Here is a 14,809-nt window from a genome sequence, read left to right as displayed (position 1 = left end):
GATCCCAAAATTCAATGTAGCATCGTTATATTTATATTTCTTTTAATTTTGTCCTAATGAGTATACTGTACTTGAGTCAGTTGTTTTTACTGTTTTTACTATTTTAAATAATGAGCACTGGGCCATTTTGGATCATTTTATATTCATATTTATTGTGTATCTATGTAAAGTTTCACCTCACCTACCTAATGGAATAACATTGATTGGTCATAATACTATGACTTTATTCTCAAAATATTTGTCATTTTATTTTGACTATTATGGTACAACTTTATTCTCAATATATTATAACTATTTCCATATAGTTTCAACTTTATTATTCTATGACTTTATGCTTGTACACGTTTTTTTCTTGTAATATATTGTCATAATTGTGTTACTTTATTTTGGACTTTTTTGTTGTGACCTTAAACGTCCGTCATAAAATTCTGACTTCTTAGCTTCCACATCTCTGTTAACAGTAACACAGCATGAAGCCAGTCCCAGTGGTAACAAACACAGGTACCAGGTCCCAAAAACTAAAATCTAAAGTCTGTTACTCAGCTTTTCTCTTTGTCTGTTTTCTGCTGCAGCATCTCTTGAAACAGAAGCTGCAGCTCTTGAAGAGGATGAAGATGAGGAGCAGATCTATAATGAGGAGGAAGGCTAGGACGTCCAGGCTGTGGTACTGGTACCAGGTGAGTTCGTGGGCCTGGACCCTCAGGTGTTTGGCTCCTTTGTTCCTCATGGTGAACTCGATCCAGAAGACGGCCTCGTCCAGAGGACTCATGGGTCTGTCATGGTGGATTCTGGACAGTCGCATCGCATTTTCTTTGTATCTGTGGATGAGTTTGTACAAGTACTTGTCAGTTTTTAACTCATCAAATAGGGAGATTACCATGTTAGCAGCCATTTTTAACCCTTTACAACAATTCAAAGGTGCATCCTAGAGACAATAGCACCTTTTCTCTAACAATTTTGAAAATGTGGACTTTTACATTTAAGCTTACAAAGCTAAACTTTGTGATTTTTTTTTGTGCGTACAGAAATTAGATCATGATTCTTGGTTCACTTTGTGATATGCAAATTCATTGGGAGACACTTGTATTGTCGATTTCTTCAAAAACTGAAACTTTCAAGTCGCCGAAATTAACTGATTTGATCATTTCTTTAAATCTGTTATTCAAAACGTACGATTTGTCATTAATGACAGCCTTGATTGCATCTCTGAGACTCTCAGTTGTCATGAAGTTCAGGTTCTGAATGACTGCAGCTCCTTTGGCCTCCATGTGCACCATGTTGTCTGGCTGGTCAGCGAACATGGGGATTCCCACCATGGGAACGCCGTGGTAGATGGCCTCATAGATCCCGTTTGTCCCACCATGAGTGATGAAAGCTTTGGTTTTAGGATGACCTGGTAGAAACCAAAGCATGAAACACGTGAGTGTGAGTTAATTTTCAAACTAAAGCCATTGAAGGTCAGCGACGTATAATGATAAAAGCTGTTTTATATAAAGACATTTCAATGGTCTTAAGCCAAGCGGTGAGTTGACCCATGTTTATACTGTACAGGATTTGGCGAATGGCGTGTTTTTCTTTTAAACAGTAAGTTGGCTTTTATTTATTTTTATTCAATCAATAACTTGAACTCTGCAGTAACTTCTGCTGAGCACCTTTGTTACATTTCAGTGTTGGCAGCAAAAACAGGCAGTCTGACCGCACAAATGTCAACCCAACATTTCTGCTGACACAGCGTTTGTCTCTGAATGACACAAACTTCACTCACCCAGCAGGTCGTTCTGAGGGATCCAGCTAAATATCCTGGTGTTGGAACCTAAAGTTTTTGGTTTTTCACCGTTGTATCGCCACAGTACCTAGAAACAACACAGAATCTTGAGAAAGCTTAACAGAATTTAAATGTTTTTTATGTTTCAATCCTTGCATATTGATGAGCCGGGAGATTCGGAAAATTTGAGTATTGTCATTCATATTGTCAATCAAAATCCTGCTTATGAAATCGATGAACCTTTCTGTCTCTATTGAGTATTTAAACTACTTTATCTTGTAAAAACATTGCCCAACCATTCGGACATTTTTTTTCTTCATCAATCAGGTACATTTAAATGGCTGCTTGTACATGTTTCTTCCTGTTAAAAGGGAGTTTTTCCTCTCCACTGTTGCTATATGCATGCTCAATAAGAGGGATTGCTGTAAAGTCAACGACACAATGTAGGGCTTGCAATAAATAAGTAACAATATATAGACATGTGATCAAATATCAAAATCAATAATTGTTAACTCAAAACACATTTCTATATGTTGTTAGTTTTGTCCTATTTCAAGTTTACTACGCTATTTGCACTAGAAACTAGACCAAAAACACTTGGTAAGATTTTGTGTTTTTGCAGTGAGGTTGGTAGCATCAACTAACTCACTCACTCTTTAGTTGCCTAGCAACAACTTGCTGAGTAATTAGTGGTTACCTAGCAACAATCTGTTTAGCAGCAGTTTAAGGTTTCGCCACTGTGCCTCATGTTAGCTTAACAATAAAAAACAGTATTTCAGATATTTAAAACAAAAACAAATCAATAATTATTGATATTGACTGATATGAAACACGTATCGCGAAATTTTTTTCAGCCATATTGTCCAGCGCTATAATTAATTTATTAAGGACATCCTTTTATATCAAACTACAGCAACCCTAAACAAGAGAAAGGATATAGTTAACATTTAGAAAGTTAAAAAATTATTAAATTTAAGACATTTTTTAAGTTGGAAGCAGTTTGTATCGAAAATGAGATTTTCTACTACATTTATAAAGGTCAGATAAATTGAATGTTAGATTCTGCTTGTGCCAGTAGTGAACAGTTACCTATGAAGCCAATAAACCTGTAGGTGAGTCTCAGCACCCGTCTGATCAGGGCCAAGTTTGGAAAAGTTGCATCAGACAATAAATGTAGGTCATTTGGAGAAAACATTGGACAGATTACCAACCTTTTGGGGAAGCTGAGCAAGGGCTGAAGCTATTAGGTTCGCCTTCTCTGTAGTTACGTTCTTAATCATGGATCCTAACGTGAAGACCACGATGCCATTCTCTCCAGAGCTCTGCACAAATTCTTCCATGTCCTGAAATATCAGTAAAGTTTTAGAGTCAGTGGGTTTGGTTCTCTATGGAGACAGAATGCAATTCGTTTATATTGTTTTTAAAAAGTCCTACCTTTAGTAAAGGTTTAGCTGGTTTGCAGTGGATCCCTCCAACAAATTTAAAGTTGGGGAGGAACGGACGAGGAAAATCAAAATCCCAGTAGGTTCTCAGCAACCAGATATCAGCTTTACCCATCAACTCACAGGCACTGGTGGGTGTTCCTGATACAAAGCATTTTATGTAGTAAACTTCCCCTAAAACAATTTCCAAACTTCATGTGCCGCATAAGTGTACACATACGTAGTTCTCCATGAACTTTGTAGCTCACAGCCATTTTGGTAGATATCGGACACGAACTGTTGCTATGGAGTTGCTATGACAGCAATAAACAAGCCACAAGCAACTAGCTTGGAAACAATTAAGGACAAACGTAAAGGACTACCAAGATGGCGGTTCAGTGGCACGGATCACTTGCGGCTCAGACTTGTGGGAGCTATGTATGTTGAGGATTCTTGTTGAATTGCTCACCTTTGACTTCTGAGTAGTATTCATCGAACATATTCCACATAACATGGTCGATCACGACGTCCTGCAGGACGTAGAAGAGGACGTTCCACAGTCTCTCTGAGAAGTCCATCTTGTCCGTGAGTTTGCTCATAACTCCAGGGACGAAGGATGGAGGAGCAGGAAGCTGACCACACATCCTCTCCCAGTTATGAGCCAAGGAAAAACGTAAAGAAAAGACCAGAGGGATTCCCAACATGTCTGCTGTCAGGTCACTGCCAGGCAGGAGGGGATCAGCAAAGAGCAGGTCGTAGTTTTCCTTCTTCAGCTTCTTCATCAGGGTTTCTGATTTCACCACACCGTCTAGCATCTTGAGACTATTCTGTAGGTCAGTTCTCATAATATCCATATATTTGATATAAATCTGGAAGTAGTTCATGTGATCTATCTCGTACATAGAGAACTGATTAAACTCCTCCAAAAGATCCTCCATATCCTCTAATGGAACGGAAACATTAAAAGGTTCGTACTGGAAGCGAGACGGTTCGCTGCTGTTCATGAACATCGACGCGCTCGGGATCAGGACCGTCACCTGGTGTCCTCTGTCCACCAGTGTCTCCAGTACCGGCTTCATGTTGATCCAGTGGCTGGCCTCAGTGTACCACACCAAAATCTTCCCTCCATTTGAAGTTCTTGTTGCACAAAGCAGCAGCAGGACGTAGACGGAGAGACGCAGCTCCATGGTAGCTGTGTGTCTATAGAAATACCAGCTCCCGTCTTTTCAACAGGTTCACCTGAAAGATATTTATTAACTAAATGAACTCTGACTCTGTCCTGTTGGTACTGAAGTACAAAAGATAACGGCTTCACCCCATAAAAACAGCTGCAGGTAAAATGTTATAACAACTAACTTAGAGTGAGTGAATCAAATATGTAGAGGAGGATTTTTATTGAGCCTTTAACTGGTACACTGCAAAAACACAAAATCTTACAAAGTATTTTAGGTCTGGGTTTTAGTAGGACTGTGCAATAAATCAACAGCAATATATATTGTGATAGACGTGATCAGTATCTGTAGATAATACATCTGATAGAATTTCACTGAACTCCGATCCAGAATCGCACAGCATTCTGGGGGATTTAGACAGCGGTGAGAGGTTGCTTTAGCTGTGCAACCTCTCACCGCTAGCTAAGAAAGGTTGGTTAATTCAATCACTACTAACTCAGTCACTTTTTGGTATATATCAAATATATACCATTAAATGTGTCATTAAATATGTACAGTGGTATACCTTAAGACTTATTTGACTCTTTTTATTTTTTTATAATATAAAATATACATAATATTTTTCTACTAAATGTGAAACCTCATTACTTTGCGTTCAACACACATAATACACATGTTTTTTATGTCACGTTTTTATTTCAGACATGAATTTGAATTCACGAGTGATTGCTTAATAAAGCTACTTCCATGAACAAACTGTTGCTTAGCACTTTTATGATAACCAATCATACCATCAATATGCTAATCTAATATAGGTCTGGGTTCTAGTAGGACTGTGCAATAAATCAACTACAATATATATTGTGATAGACGTGATCACTATCTGTAGATAATACATCTGACAGAATTTCACTGAACCCCGATCCAGAATCGCACAGCATTCTGGGGGATTTAGACAGAGGAAAGGCTTTAGCTGCGCAACCTCTCACAGCTAGCTAAGAAAAGTTGGTGGCATCAACTAACTCACTCACCCTTTGGTTACATAGCAACGACTTGTCAAGTAACTTGTGGTTACCTAGCAACGGCCTGTTGACCAACTTGGGCAGCAGCAGTTTAAGATATTGCCACTTTGCTCCATAACTGTTTAAAAATAAAAAAACATCGACATGGAGTGAAAGGAGAAAATTAGTACAGCAGATCAAGAAGAAACTAAAACAGTCACACCAATTTGACAATATGTAAAATATTTAAAACAAAAACTAATCCAATAATTATTGCTATCAACCAACCTTAATATATCATGAAATTAAAGAAATATACCATTAAATAACGTACAGTGGTATACCTTAAGACTTCCATCCATCCATTTTCTTTCACCCTTGTCGGTAGTGGGGTCGGGAGGTGCTGGTGCCTATGTCCAGCTAACATTCCGGGCGAGAAGCGGGTCACCCTGGACAGGTTGCCAGTCTGTCGCAGGGCAACACAGAGACAGACAGGACACACAACCATGCACACACACACACTCACACGTAGGGAGAATATAGAAACCTATTAACCTGACAGTCATGTTTTTAGGACTGTGGGAGGAAGCCGGAGTACCCGGAGAGAACCCACGCATGTACAGGGAGACCATGCAAACTCCATGCAGAAAGACGTTGGGAAGAGCTGGAGATGGGCACCAGCACCTCCCGACCCCACTAGTGACAAGGGTGTTAGAAAATGCATGGATGGATGGTTTGGAATTTAATTATTTTGAGATGAGGAGTTGGATTCTTCCTAGTAAAATCTTAGTATAAATATTAACCTTTTTCACCAGCTGATGAGATGTTAAAAATGCCATATTTAGCAAAAAAAATCAAATAAAATTGTTTGGAGCTAAACGCACAGGAGAGACTATCTTTTCCATCCTCATCAGTTTCAGTTCATGCTCTTATTCATTCAGTTTTCCTGTCACTGAGTGACTCCATTTTTAGTGAGAAACTTTAGTATGCTCAAACTCATATCTAGCTTTGAGACTACAACCCACTGAAAACCAGTTAATTCCAAAACATCTTTCTTTACAATGAGTTTATTTTAACCATCCTGTTACTATTTCTCTCATTCTGGCTAATTCTGTAGTTGTTCATTGTGCTCTCGTCTTGTGTTTGTTAAGGAAAACTTAGTTTTATTTTACCGTGAACCAAAGCAAGGTTCACGGGGCAAGGCCTCACTGGGCAAGGATTCGCCCAGTTCAAACAAAACACTTTGATTCACACATACCGTATCACAGGTCAGCTCCGTTCGAAGCTGGTCGAAACCCGAGCTCTCCTCTTCCAGCTTGTTGTCCTTTCTGGCAGCGCGCGCTGCTCTTCTTGATTTTTATTGGCGGTTGGCTCTGCTGCTCTTCTTCTCTGTAACGTTAGCAGTAGTGATGTGCCGAGGCTTCGAGGCGTGTGTCGAGTAACGGAGGGGGCGTTTCCGTAAAGCGCGTATCGAGGCTTGCTTCGTTTAGGGGAGGAGCCGAAAACGATGACGTCCGAAGCCTCGCTGCCCGGCTGTACCACGTGACTGCTTCGGGAAGTGGCTCAGAGTTTGGCGCGGGGTTTGACAGCTTTAGAAACCCCACAGGCTCCATTCAAAATGTGGGTTGTTGTAGGCGAGTTGCAGTCAGTTGAGAGGGTGGATAGAGTTTTGATAGTTTGGATAGCAGAGTTTGGATAGTGGTTATTTAGTTTGAGACAGTTAGTTTGGTGTTTGGAGAGTTTAGGATAGATAGATAGATAGATAGGAGATTTAGGAGCGCGAGGACAGGATAGGAGTAGGATGGAGCCGGCGAGAAAGAGGAGGATTTCCCCTATGTGGGAATATTTTGATTTGATAAGCCTAACAAGGTAAGGTGAACTGAACATTTGCAGATGCATTAGGTTTGCTTATGAGGAACTGTATTTTTCACTGTTTCTTATTTTCTGTAAAGGTGAGGTGTTTATTGTGCTCCAAGGAGTTGGGGTACAATAATAACACCTCATCCATGTAGTGTCAAAAAAGAGAAATCGTTTGAAACCAAAAACTGTGGAGAAATTGTTGTTTCTTAATAAAAATGCATGAAATCATCCAGGTTACACAAGCATTAGCCTATTCACCACCCCCTCCCTAGTTCCACAAGCACTTTCACTGTCCTCTGCCTGATTAAGCCCAGGCCATTTTTCTAGAGTCACAGATAAACTTTATTACACAACATGCCATATCACATGACACTACTATTTTGGGAATAATTACACACAGAGAATACATTCAAACAATATTTTATTATACACATATGTGTATACATAATTTATGTAGACAAATGATTTCGTCCTACACCTTTTGTGAAGTCATTCCCAAGAGCCATAATAGACAAAAATTCAATGCATCACACGTGTTAAGATACAGCTGGCTGTGATTATACACCTGGCCAGTAGGTGGTTTCGTGTGCACATGAAGCCTCAAGAAATGAACCCTTTCTCGAACCAGTTGGCTCAAGTGGTTCAATGCCTCATGAGGCTTCATCTCACCATCACTAGTTAGCAGTAGCGCGAGCAGCTACCGTAACTGCTGTTGTTGCGCCCAACACGCTCACTCGCTCTTTCTACTCCCTGTCATATGGAGTCTCCGGCTACCGTAATAACACTCTATAGGAAACTTTTTTTATTCTCATTTACAAAACTCTAAAATCGGGGGACTTTTCCGGGGACGGCTTCAGCCGGGGACAGGCCATCTAAAACGGGGACTGTTCCCGGAAATTGGGGAAGTTTGGTCACCCTATTATAGAAAGGAAAACCGCTTCTAAAGCTGTAAAGGAATTGCAGACAATGCGCGTCGTCATATTGAAATTCTGCTACGGAGTGTTTGGGGCAACCTTCCATCCATCCATCCATCCATTTTCTGTTCACCCTTGTCCCTAATGGGGTCGGGAGGGTTGCTGGTGCCTATCTCCAGCTACGTTCCGGGCGAGAGGCGGGGTACACCCCGGACAGGTCGCCAGTCTGTCGCAGGGCAACACAGAGACATACAGGACAAACAACCATGCACACACACACTCACACCTAGGGAGAATTTAGAGAAACCAATTGACCTTACAGTCATGTTTTTGGACTGTGGGAGGAAGCCGGAGTACCCGGAGAGAACCCACGCATGCACAGGGAGAACATGCAAACTCCATGCAGAAAGACCCCGGCCGGGAACCGAACCCAGGACCTTCTTGCTGCAAGGCAACAGTGCTACCAACTGCGCCACTGTGCAGCCCTGGGGCAACCTTAAGATATATTATATAAATAAATTACGAGAATCATGTCGTAATATGAATTTATTTTCGAAATATGACTTTATTCTTAGTTGTTTTTTTTTAAATTTTCTTGTAATATAATGACTTGTTTTTCGTCGCCTTAAGATCCCAAAATTCAATGTAGCATTGTTATATTTATATTTCTTTTAATTTTGTCCTAATGAGTATACTGTACTTGAGTCAGTTATTTTTACTGTTTTTACCGTTTTTACTATTTTAAATAATGAGCACTGGGCAATTTTGGATCATTTTATATTTATTGCGTATCTATGTAAAGGTTCACCTCACCTACCTAAATGGAATAAAATTGATTGGTCATAATACTATGACTTTATTATCAAAATATAACTATTTTCATATTGTTTCAACTTTATTATTCTATAACTTTATTCTTGTACAAGTTTTTTTTCTTGTAATATATTGTCATAATTGGAACTGGAATGCAATCAGAGGTCGGATTTCCCACTGGGAGCAGCTCCAACTAGTTCCGTGGACTTCACATTTCAACATGGCCGCTAGCTCCTAGCATCAACAGTAAGAAAAAAAATAAATATTTCTCTTTATTTATTGAGAATTAAAAACATTTATTTCTCAAGACACAAAATCAAGAGTGCGTCTTAAATCAATGTTATATGTAGCGCTTTTATACTAAATTAAAATTAAACGTGTTTTTTTATAGAAAGGAAAACCGCTTCTAAAGTTGCATGTGCAGTAAAGGAATTGCAGACAATGGGCGTCGCCATATTGAAATTCTGCTACGGAGTATTTTGGGCATCCTGAATATATAAATATATTAATAAATTACGAGAATTATATCGTAATATGAATTTATTTTCGAAATGTGACTTTATTCTTAGATTTTTAAAAACTTTTTTCTTGTAATATTATGACTTCGTTTTCGTCGCCTTAAGATCCCAAAATTCAATGTAGCATCGTTATATTTATATTTCTTTTAATTTTGTCCTAATGAGTATACTGTACTTGAGTCAGTTACTTTTTTTTACTGTTTTTACTATTTTAAATAATGAGCACTGGGCCATTTTGGATCATTTTATATTTATTGTGTACCTGTAAAGTTTCACCTCACCTACCTAATGGAATAACATTGATTGGTCATAATACTATGACTTTATTCTCAAAATATTTGTCATTTTATTTGGACTATTTTCGTACAACTTTATTCTCAATATATTATAACTATTTCCATATAGTTTCAACTTTATTATTCTATGACTTTATGCTTGTACACGTTTTTTTCTTGTAATATATTGTCATAATTGTGTTACTTTATTTTGGACTTTTTTGTTGTGACCTTAAACGTCCGTCATAAAATTCTGACTTCTTAGCTTCCACATCTCTGTTAACAGTAACACAGCATGAAGCCAGTCCCAGTGGTAACAAACACAGGTACCAGGTCCCAAAAACTAAAATCTAAAGTCTGTTACTCAGCTTTTCTCTTTGTCTGTTTTCTGCTGCAGCATCTCTTGAAACAGAAGCTGCAGCTCTTGAAGAGGATGAAGATGAGGAGCAGATCTATAATGAGGAGGAAGGCTAGGACGTCCAGGCTGTGGTACTGGTACCAGGTGAGTTTGTGGGCCTGGACCCTCAGGTGTTTGGCTCCTTTGTTCCTCATGGTGAACTCGATCCAGAAGACGGCCTCGTCCAGAGGACTCATGGGTCTGTCATGGTGGATTCTGGACAGTCGCATCGCATTTTCTTTGTATCTGTGGATGAGTTTGTACAAGTACTTGTCAGTTTTTAACTCATCAAATAGGGAGATTGCCATGTTAGCAGCCATTTTTAACCCTTTACAACAATTCAAAGGTGCATCCTAGAGACAATAGCACCTTTTCTCTTTAACAATTTTGAAAATGTGGACGTTTACATTTACGCTTACCAAGCTAAACGTTGTGATTTTTTTTGTGCGTACAGAAATTAGATCACGATTCTTGGTTCTCTTAGTGATATGCAAATTCATTGGGAGACACTTGTATTGTCGATTTCTTCAAAAACTGAAACCTTTGCGTCGTCCAAATGAACTGATTTGATAATTTCTTGATATCTGTTATTCAAAACGTACGATTTGTCTTTAATGACAGCCTTGATTGCATCTCTGAGACTCTCAGTTGTCATGAAGTTCAGGTTCTGAATGACTGCAGCTCCTTTGGCCTCCATGTGCACCATGTTGTCTGGCTGGTCAGCGAACATGGGGATTCCCACCATGGGAACGCCGTGGTAGATGGCCTCATAGATCCCGTTTGTCCCACCATGAGTGATGAAAGCTTTGGTTTTAGGATGACCTGGTAGAAACCAAAGCATGAAACACGTGAGTGTGAGTTAATTTTCAAACTAAAGCCATTGAAGGTCAGCGACGTATAATGATAAAAGCTGTTTTATATAAAGACATTTCAATGGTCTTAAGCCAAGCGGTGAGTTGACCCATGTTTATACTGTACAGGATTTGGCGAATGGCGTGTTTTTCTTTTAAACAGTAAGTTGGCTTTTATTTATTTTTATTCAATCAATAACTTGAACTCTGCAGTAACTTCTGCTGAGCACCTTTGTTACATTTCAGTGTTGGCAGCAAAAACAGGCAGTCTGACCGCACAAATGTCAACCCAACATTTCTGCTGACACAGCGTTTGTCTCTGAATGACACAAACTTCACTCATCCAGCAGGTCGTTCTGAGGGATCCAGCTAAATATCCTGGTGTTGGAACCTAAAGTTTTTGGTTTTTCACCGTTGTATCGCCACAGTACCTAGAAACAACACAGAATCTTGAGAAAGCTTAACAGAATTTAAATGTTTTTTATGTTTCAATCCTTGCATATTGATGAGCCGGGAGATTCGGAAAATTTGAGTATTGTCATTCATATTGTCAATCAAAATCCTGCTTATGAAATCGATGAACCTTTCTGTCTCTATTGAGTATTTAAACTACTTTATCTTGTAAAAACATTGCCCAACCATTCGGACATTTTTTTTCTTCATCAATCAGGTACATTTAAATGGCTGCTTGTACATGTTTCTTCCTGTTAAAAGGGAGTTTTTCCTCTCCACTGTTGCTATATGCATGCTCAATACGAGGGATTGCTGTAAAGTCAACGACACAATGTAGGGCTCGCAATAAATAAGTAACAATATATAGACATGTGATCAAATATCAAAATCAATAATTGTTAACTCAAAACACATTTCTATATGTTGTTAGTTTTGTCCTATTTCAAGTTTACTACGCTATTTGCACTAGAAACTAGACCAAAAACACTTGGTAAGATTTTGTGTTTTTGCAGTGAGGTTGGTAGCATCAACTAACTCACTCACTCTTTAGTTGCCCAGCAACAACTTGCTGAGTAATTAGTGGTTACCTAGCAACAATCTGTTTAGCAACAGTTTAAGGTTTCGCCACTGTGCCTCATATTAGCTTAACAATAAAAAACAGTATTTCAGATATTTAAAACAAAAACAAATCAATAATTATTGATATTGACTGATATGAAACACGTATCGCGAAATTTTTTTCAGCCATATTGTCCAGCGCTATAATTAATTTATTAAGGACATCCTTTTATATCAAACTACAGCAACCCTAAACAAGAGAAAGGATATAGTTAACATTTAGAAAGTTAAAAAATTATTAAATTTAAGACATTTTTTAAGTTGGAAGCAGTTTGTATCGAAAATGAGATTTTCTACTACATTTATAAAGGTCAGATAAATTGAATGTTAGATTCTGCTTGTGCCAGTAGTGAACAGTTACCTATGAAGCCAATAAACCTGTAGGTGAGTCTCAGCACCCGTCTGATCAGGGCCAAGTTTGGAAAAGTTGCATCAGACGATAAATGTAGGTCATTTGGAGAAAACATTGGACAGATTACCAACCTTTTGGGGAGGCTGAGCAAGGGCTGAAGCTATTAGGTTCGCCTTCTCTGTAGTTACGTTCTTAATCATGGATCCTAACGTGAAGACCACGATGCCATTCTCTCCAGAGCTCTGCACAAATTCTTCCATGTCCTGAAATATCAGTAAAGTTTTAGAGTCAGTGGGTTTGGTTCTCTATGGAGACAGAATGCAATTTGTTTATATTGTTTTTAAAAAGTCCTACCTTTAGTAAAGGTTTAGCTGGTTTGCAGTGGATCCCTCCAACAAATTTAAAGTTGGGGAGGAACGGACGAGGAAAATCAAAATCCCAGTAGGTTCTCATCAACCAGATATCAGCTTTACCCATCAACTCACAGGCACTGGTGGGTGTTCCTGATACAAAGCATTTTATGTAGTAAACTTCCCCTAAAACAATTTCCAAACTTCATGTGCCGCATAAGTGTACACATAGTTCTCCGGGAACTTTGTAGCTCACAGCCATTTTGGTAGGTATCGGACACGAACTGTTGCTATGGAGTTGCTATGACAGCAATAAACAAGCCACAAGCAACTAGCTTGGAAACAATTAAGGACAAACGTAAAGGACTACCAAGATGGCGGTTCAGTGGCACGGATCACTTGCGGCTCAGACTTGTGGGAGCTATGTATGTTGAGGATTCTTGTTGAATTGCTCACCTTTGACTTCTGAGTAGTATTCATCGAACATATTCCACATAACATGGTCGATCACGACGTCCTGCAGGACGTAGAAGAGGACGTTCCACAGTCTCTCTGAGAAGTCCATCTTGTCCGTGAGTTTGCTCATAACTCCAGGGACGAAGGATGGAGGAGCAGGAAGCTGACCACACATCCTCTCCCAGTTATGAGCCAAGGAAAAACGTAAAGAAAAGACCAGAGGGATTCCCAACATGTCTGCTGTCAGGTCACTGCCAGGCAGGAGGGGATCAGCAAAGAGCAGGTCGTAGTTTTCCTTCTTCAGCTTCTTCATCAGGGTTTCTGATTTCACCACACCGTCTAGCATCTTGAGACTATTCTGTAGGTCAGTTCTCATAATATCCATATATTTGATATAAATCTGGAAGTAGTTCATGTGATCTATCTCGTACATAGAGAACTGATTAAACTCCTCCAAAAGATCCTCCATATCCTCTAATGGAACGGAAACATTAAAAGGTTCGTACTGGAAGCGAGACGGTTCGCTGCTGTTCATGAACATCGACGCGCTCGGGATCAGGACCGTCACCTGGTGTCCTCTGTCCACCAGTGTCTCCAGTACCGGCTTCATGTTGATCCAGTGGCTGGCCTCAGTGTACCACACCAAAATCTTCCCTCCATTTGAAGTTCTTGTTGCACAAAGCAGCAGCAGGACGTAGACGGAGAGACGCAGCTCCATGGTAGCTGTGTGTCTATAGAAATACCAGCTCCCGTCTTTTCAACAGGTTCACCTGAAAGATATTTATTAACTAAATGAACTCTGACTCTGTCCTGTTGGTACTGAAGTACAAAAGATAACGGCTTCACCCCATAAAAACAGCTGCAGGTAAAATGTTATAACAACTAACTTAGAGTGAGTGAATCAAATATGTAGAGGAGGATTTTTATTGAGCCTTTAACTGGTACACTGCAAAAACACAAAATCTTACAAAGTATTTTAGGTCTGGGTTTTAGTAGGACTGTGCAATAAATCAACAGCAATATATATTGTGATAGACGTGATCAGTATCTGTAGATAATACATCTGATAGAATTTCACTGAACTCCGATCCAGAATCGCACAGCATTCTGGGGGATTTAGACAGCGGTGAGAGGTTGCTTTAGCTGTGCAACCTCTCACCGCTAGCTAAGAAAGGTTGGTTAATTCAATCACTACTAACTCAGTCACTTTTTGGTATATATCAAATATATACCATTAAATGTGTCATTAAATATGTACAGTGGTATACCTTAAGACTTATTTGACTCTTTTTATTTTTTTATAATATAAAATATACATAATATTTTTCTACTAAATGTGAAACCTCATTACTTTGCGTTCAACACACATAATACACATGTTTTTTATGTCACGTTTTTATTTCAGACATGAATTTGAATTCACGAGTGATTGCTTAATAAAGCTACTTCCATGAACAAACTGTTGCTTAGCACTTTTATGATAACCAATCATACCATCAATATGCTAATCTAATATTTGTTTAAAGACATTTTGTGCCATGTTTTCTCAGAATATTTGTGATAGTTATAAAAGGTTTGGTAGAGATATTTCAA

The 14,809-nt window shown here is 39.0% G+C and overlaps 1 protein-coding gene and 1 long non-coding RNA gene across 4 annotated transcripts in view; both read right to left on the bottom strand.

Moving 5' to 3' along the window:
* Nucleotides 1-152: 152 nt before the first annotated feature.
* LOC114154000 (UDP-glucuronosyltransferase 2C1-like) overlaps nucleotides 153-14,809 on the bottom strand; it is a 41,195-nt gene continuing 26,538 nt past the window's right edge. Inside the window, exons 1-8 of one of the 3 annotated variants that reach the window (XM_028032729.1) lie at nucleotides 13,224-14,003; nucleotides 6,872-6,880; nucleotides 3,656-4,283; nucleotides 3,200-3,348; nucleotides 2,977-3,108; nucleotides 1,766-1,853; nucleotides 1,174-1,393; nucleotides 153-818 (exon numbers count right to left, since the gene is read on the bottom strand). In XM_028032729.1, coding sequence (XP_027888530.1) covers nucleotides 536-818; nucleotides 1,174-1,393; nucleotides 1,766-1,853; nucleotides 2,977-3,108; nucleotides 3,200-3,348; nucleotides 3,656-4,283; nucleotides 6,872-6,880; nucleotides 13,224-13,934 — 2,220 coding nt within the window. In that variant the 5' untranslated portion in view covers nucleotides 13,935-14,003 and the 3' untranslated portion in view covers nucleotides 153-535. Of the gene's footprint in view, nucleotides 819-1,173; nucleotides 1,394-1,765; nucleotides 1,854-2,976; nucleotides 3,109-3,199; nucleotides 3,349-3,655; nucleotides 4,426-6,617; nucleotides 6,791-6,871; nucleotides 6,881-9,495; nucleotides 10,383-13,223; nucleotides 14,004-14,809 lie in introns of those variants that run through there. The other 2 variants (XM_028032727.1, XM_028032726.1) reach the window with 2 other exon arrangements.
* Nucleotides 8,121-8,670, bottom strand: LOC114154009 (uncharacterized). Its single transcript, XR_003597453.1, has 2 exons — nucleotides 8,629-8,670; nucleotides 8,121-8,232 (listed from the first exon to the last, which is right to left on the bottom strand). It is a non-coding gene; the product is annotated as an uncharacterized LOC114154009 (long non-coding RNA).

This window comes from Xiphophorus couchianus, chromosome 12 (genome assembly GCF_001444195.1).
Source record: "Xiphophorus couchianus chromosome 12, X_couchianus-1.0, whole genome shotgun sequence".
In the NCBI taxonomy this organism is placed as follows: Eukaryota; Metazoa; Chordata; class Actinopteri; order Cyprinodontiformes; family Poeciliidae; genus Xiphophorus; species Xiphophorus couchianus.
Note: the sequence above shows the minus strand (reverse complement) of the source record. Positions and strands in the feature narration are given on the sequence as shown.